Source organism: Acipenser ruthenus, chromosome 10, assembly GCF_902713425.1.
Source record: "Acipenser ruthenus chromosome 10, fAciRut3.2 maternal haplotype, whole genome shotgun sequence".
Classification (NCBI taxonomy): Eukaryota; Metazoa; Chordata; class Actinopteri; order Acipenseriformes; family Acipenseridae; genus Acipenser; species Acipenser ruthenus.
This window is the reverse complement of record NC_081198.1, coordinates 41351529-41357528: the sequence shown is the minus strand read 5'-3', so window position 1 is coordinate 41357528 and position 6000 is coordinate 41351529. Positions and strand designations below refer to the sequence as shown.

The 6000-nt window shown below is 35.3% G+C and overlaps 1 protein-coding gene across 2 annotated transcripts in view; it reads left to right on the top strand.

The window, feature by feature from the left end:
* LOC117404907 (myosin-IIIb-like) overlaps positions 1-6000 on the top strand; it is a 94040-nt gene that overhangs the window by 33484 nt on the left and 54556 nt on the right. For both annotated transcript variants that reach the window (XM_059032268.1, XM_034924236.2), the window contains exons 16-22: positions 470-584; positions 832-958; positions 1357-1567; positions 1920-2067; positions 4311-4464; positions 4576-4664; positions 4999-5128. In XM_059032268.1, the coding sequence (XP_058888251.1) occupies positions 470-584; positions 832-958; positions 1357-1567; positions 1920-2067; positions 4311-4464; positions 4576-4664; positions 4999-5128 (974 nt within the window). The remainder of the gene's footprint in view (positions 1-469; positions 585-831; positions 959-1356; positions 1568-1919; positions 2068-4310; positions 4465-4575; positions 4665-4998; positions 5129-6000) is intronic.

Below are 6000 nucleotides of genomic sequence, written 5' to 3'. Positions count from 1 at the left end.
CTCATTACTTTCTCTCAGAATATAATAACTCCCTTCAGCTTCCTATTATATGTTCAACCTTGGCACTATTTATTCTTAGAAGATAACTAGTCTTTCACTTGGATATCGTACAGTTCATGCTTGTGGGAAGGACCTTTCAAACTCTCTCTCTCTCTCTCTTCTCTCTCTCTCTCTCTCTCTCTCTCTCTCTCCTCTCTTCTCTCTCTCTCTCTCTCTCTCTCTCTCTCTCTCTCTCTCTCTCATCTCTCTCTCTCTCTCTCTCTCTCTCTCTCTCTCATGCTCTCTCTCTCTCTCTCTCTCTCTCTCTCTCTCTCTCTCTCCTCTATACTATATATATATATATATATATATATATATATATATATATATATATATATATATATATATATATATATATATATATATATAGAAACACTAGTAAATAGTTATCCATCTTAAAGCGAAAAAAACCATTTTTTTTTTTATATAGATACATCGACAATGAAAATGGTAAAGTGATGCAGGATATCATCTCCAACAATTCATACAAGGATCAGTCTGAAGCCATCCAGCATTGTTTCAGAATCATTGGGTTCACTGAGGAGGTAAGGGGTAGACATACACAAGTTTTATTTGTAACTTCTTGCCAGTGTTATTTTATAAATCACTTCAATGGACCACAACAGTTCTTAGCATAATTGAAGTGTTGAGAAGAAATGTCATGTTATATCTACATTTCCAACATTTCACACATTTCTCAGTAATTCCAGGCACCACTGTATATATGAACAATGTTTAATATATGCAGATGTGATCAATTGCATGTTAACTGTTATGTTTTCTTGTTTACAGGAAGTAAATTCTGTGTATAGAATTCTTTCTGCCATCTTAAATACTGGAAACATTGAATTTGCAGCTATTACTTCTCAACACCAGACAGATAAAAGTGAAGTTCCTAATGCTGAAGCCTTAGAAAATGGTAAAGAAAACAGGCAAAAAGCCATTAAAAAAATAGCATAAACCATTGTACAAGAATGTGGAGAATGTATTCTTGAAGGAACAGTAAAATAACCTAGTAGTGGGTTCAAATCCTCAGATTCACCTGGTTAAATCTCTTTTCAGAACTTAGTTACAGACTACTGTGTGTTGCAGTGAGGGTGCTGAGTTGAACCAGCAAAGTGTGCTTTTCATACTTGCTCAGGCAATTAAAACAAACAAACAAACCAAAAATTATATAAATGTTCGTGTATTTTGCTACTATTTTTATTAAAAACCAACTGCATCTAGATTAAATCTAGCATTTCGAGTGTATCTGTGATGACAGAAGTCAAGAACGATTAGTTTAACATGCTCCCTGTGAACTTGTCTGTTTTCCAGCTGCCTCCCTCCTCAGTATTGGTGCAGACGAGCTTCAGGAGGCCCTGACCTCACAATGTGTGGTGACTCGAGGAGAGACCATCATCCGCACCAACACTGTGGACAAGGCTGCAGACGTGCGAGATGCCATGTCCAAGGCCCTGTATGGGAGGCTTTTCAGCTGGATAGTAAACCGCATAAATACCCTGCTGCAGCCTGATAAAAATATATGGTTAGTGTTTAAAATATACGGCTAGACAATGAAACAAAGAGCAACATTTTATCTACAACTACCCCCAGAGAAACAAGGTTTTTCGGTTCTCCCGGTTTTTGAGATGGCTGTGATTATGTGACTATTTGAATGTGTTAACACGTTATGTGTAGGGTGTCTCTTATTGTTAAAAGATATGCCATCTCATGCCGTTTTGGCAATAGGACTGCAGTTGTGGCTGCCCTGCTCCCCACATTCACGTTTCATCTGATTCACTACTGAATAGGTATTCCATGTTTCTGGATTTGTGTTTTGCAGAAAAGTTAAATATTTATTGTGTGTGTTTTTTTTTCTTTCTTTCTTTCTTTTAAAGTGTTGCAGAGAGTGGAATGAATGTTGGCATACTAGACATCTTTGGATTTGAGAATTTCAAGAAGAATTCATTTGAGCAGCTCTGCATTAACATTGCCAATGAACAGATCCAGTTCTACTTCAACCAACACATCTTTGCTCTGGAGCAGGTAAAATAAACTAAAAGAGCTTAAAGACAACTTGGTATGGGTGAGAGTTAATTTAACTAATCCATTCATCTTCTTGTTTAGATTAATTGTGTTTTTGTCATCTCATCCTGGTGACTCTGAAGTTTAAAGCTTTACGAGAAGATGAAAATACTGACAACGTCCCAGATGAAAGGGTGCCTACAGACCGTCTTGATGTTTAACTGCTTTAAACACATTTGATCTTGGTGGAGATGGATTTTTCCACAGAATAACTATTGTTTGGGACCAGACAAATGAACATGATCAGCAGTATTAGTAGTAGCAGCAAATGTCACAATTAATCTTTGTCTGTTTTGTATGTGTTATTTTGTAAAATGTTTGTGACAGTGTTGCATGGAGTAGGGGGCTGTGTGGTCCAGTGGTTAAAGAAAAGGGCATAAAACCAGGAGGTCCCCAGTTCAAATCCCACCTCAGCCACTGACTCATTGTGTGACCCTGAGCAAGTCACTTAACCTCCTTGTGCTCCGTCTTTCGGGTGAGACGTTGTTGTAAGTGACTATGTAGCTGATGCATAGTTCACACACTCTATTCTCTGTAAGTCGCCTTGGATAAAGGCGTCTGCTAAATAAACAAATAATAAGTACAGTCATCTCCAAAATTATTGGCAGCCATGATAAAGATGAGCAAAAAAGGCTGTATAAAATAAACAACACAGGTAATGAGCTATATTTTATGCTCAAATATATGGGAAATCCATATTCTTTTATTCTAATACAATTGCTCAGAGAAAGTTTTTTATTAACAAGTAATAAAAGTTTTTTTTCTTAAAGATAGGTGTTAGGATTATTGGCACCCCTAAAGATTCTTATAAATAAAATCAAATAAAATTAAATCTGCATTAACATTCTACTTCTTTAAGTTCATCTCAGTCTTAAGGAACTGTATGGTGGCCTTCCATGGCTTCCTGTTTCACTGGGGTATAAAAATGAGGTAACGCGCATATGAAATCCATTTTTCATCCATCACCATGGGGAAAGGCAAAGAACTCACAAATTAAGAGAGACAAATGGTTGTTGACCTTGTTGACAAAATCAACATTTTGCAATGGCACAATATAATTGGCTAATGTAGAGTTTAAGCCACACGCAGGTTAATGTAGTATCAAAAAACCAATTGCCTGGCTCTTTCAGAACACCCAGAAGGTTAATATCAGACTGCTACTTTACATACTGTTTTTCTTATTTGAAGTATTATTTACATTGTAATGTCCACACATTATAGTTTATCTTAATCACTGTCTTCTCACAAATTAATGGAGTGTTATCCGTCGAGTAGTTTCGCCTTGTTTCCCCTTGAGAAGTTATAGTCAATCTTGAATATTGCCTTTGGGATTCAAGAACATTTAAAAAAAAAATATATATATATATATATATATATATATATATATATATATATATATATATATATATATGTATATATATATATATATATATTTACAATGGGTTGTTGAATGAAGCTTTTTATTTTGAAATAATATACCACTTCCCTTTTCCTTTTCATCCCAGGAAATTATATTACACTTGAACATTAATCTCTATTGATGCTATTTAAAGGCTTACATCTCACTACTGTTTGTTTTATATTAAACATAAGAATAGAGAAAAGTTTGTTTTCATTAAATCTGGAGATGACACTGAAACTGTACTGTACTTCTGTGCTTTACAATGCTTACCTGTGTTTTATCACAAGCCTTTATTTTTATTGACTCTCCATATACTTTATTTTCACTTTTACTCGGGTGAAGCCCAATCTTCCTGCCACAAAGCAATATGTTTACTTCCTGTGTTGCAGATAATAGAACCCTACCTGAGTCATACACTGTTCTGTGCTGCCCATAGGAAATGTGTAACACAGGAAGTGAACTAGGAGGGAAAAGCAAGTACTTCAGACTATATTGTTGTGGTAGGAATAATGCGCTTCCCTGAGTCAAGATGAAAATTAGGTCGGAAAACAAATCAGAAAAGTGTAAATTAGAGCAATGCACTGGAAGCAAGCACTAAAAGGTGTCCGTATTTCCTGAGAATTTACAAATAGTTGTATTTGTAAAACTATTTTATCTTGCATCAGTCATTTGTACCTGCCCCAGGAGTTAGGGACTAGCATTCAGAGCAGTTGATTGCATTTCAGATTGATTGTAAATTATTTTTTCATGTTTTTTTTCATAATAAGATTTTTTTTGTTCTGTTTATTAAATGTATTTATAGATTGAATACCAGAATGAGGAAATTAACGCCAATCTGGTGGAGTATGAAGACAACCGACCAATCTTAGATATGTTTCTTCAGAAACCCATGGGACTTCTGTCTCTACTGGATGAAGAAAGTCGCTTTCCACAGGCGACTGACCAGACTTTAGTAGGTAGGAATTAGGTTACCCAAGTAATCCTCTTGTCATGAAACATAACCAGAATCAAATCTTTTTAAAAAAATATATGAGCTTTTATAAACATTTTGAAATGTATCATTACAGATAAATGTGAGGTCAATCTACGTTATAAGTACTTTTGGAGACCAAAACGTGTGGAGCTTTGTTTTGGAATTCAACATTATGCGGGAAAGGTAATTGCATTTGACCAGACTTCACAATATAGCCATCAATAACTATTATGTTTCTATGTATGTTGTCATCTACATTGATGGATGGATTGTGGGTGACTCCTCACCCTTGGTTTTCACTACAATGACTACCCGAGTCCCATCAATAAAAATCAGGTTAATTGCATGCAGTTTTTGTGCCCATCAACACAGGTTATGTTCTTCACCTAACTCTTATTTTCAATAGCTCTTCTTTTGTCAGATCAAGCCACTGTTTTGTTATATCCACCCTAATGATTTTATATTACCGTTGTTGAAGTTGCTTTCCCAAATTTAAACGTGGGGTCTGTTCTTCCAGGTTTTGTACAATGCTTATGGATTCTTGGAGAAGAACCGAGACACTCTCCCAGCTGATATCATGGTTGTCTTGAGAACGTCCGAGAATAAACTGCTGCAGCAGCTCTTTTCTAGCCCTCTGACAAAAACAGGTAGGCATTTTTAAAATAGCAACCTAGTAGCTATTTGAAAATAATAGATACAAATGTGTTTTCCAAGCACAGATTATGAAGTGCATAGCACATAATGTCTAACTGTACAGCCGATCTTTCTTCACATTCAGTTGTATTTAGTCCTTATCAGGGTGACAGACCTAATGCAAAAGCTCTGACAGAAAATGGCTGTCTTAATTAATATGGTATTTTTCAATAGCTGTACATGTTCACTTTTATCATTCAGTCCTTTTTGGTTAGGAAGGAGTGATGTTTCTAAATTGACGTCAGTTAAAGGCAGGTTCCATCGAACAATGTTTAGGAAGACTCAGAGTGGCTGTTATTTATAAACAAACAGAATCCAGAATAAGGTTCTTAAACATTATATGAGGTACATTGTTAGCCAAGTGGCTGTCGTAATACATATTGTTAAAAAAAAAAAAAGTATTTTAAAAAAGCAGCACCAGGATACTTGCCCACACTCTGTTCTTAAAATTGCAGACAGAAAACTATAAAGTGGCAGTGTTATTTACATTTTATTGTACTTTTACATGTAAACCATATTATTCTGCACATTCAAGTCACATTTTAATTTCCAGTTCTTTTAGAGTGAGCTGCCTGCACTGACGAATTCGGTGTCTTGCTTTTACGAGTGGCACTTAATGAAGTTTAAGATGATAGTACTAATAACAGCTTTAGTCATGTCATTTTGCATATTAAGATGGAATGGCTAAGGTCCCCTTTTAAAGTGTGAAATAATCACTGGAATTGGTCATTTCTATTCTTCAGGGTAAAATATGAATATTGTAATTTACATACATTTTTATATAATATGAATTGTCTGTTTTCTACCAAATTACAGATGACTCTGA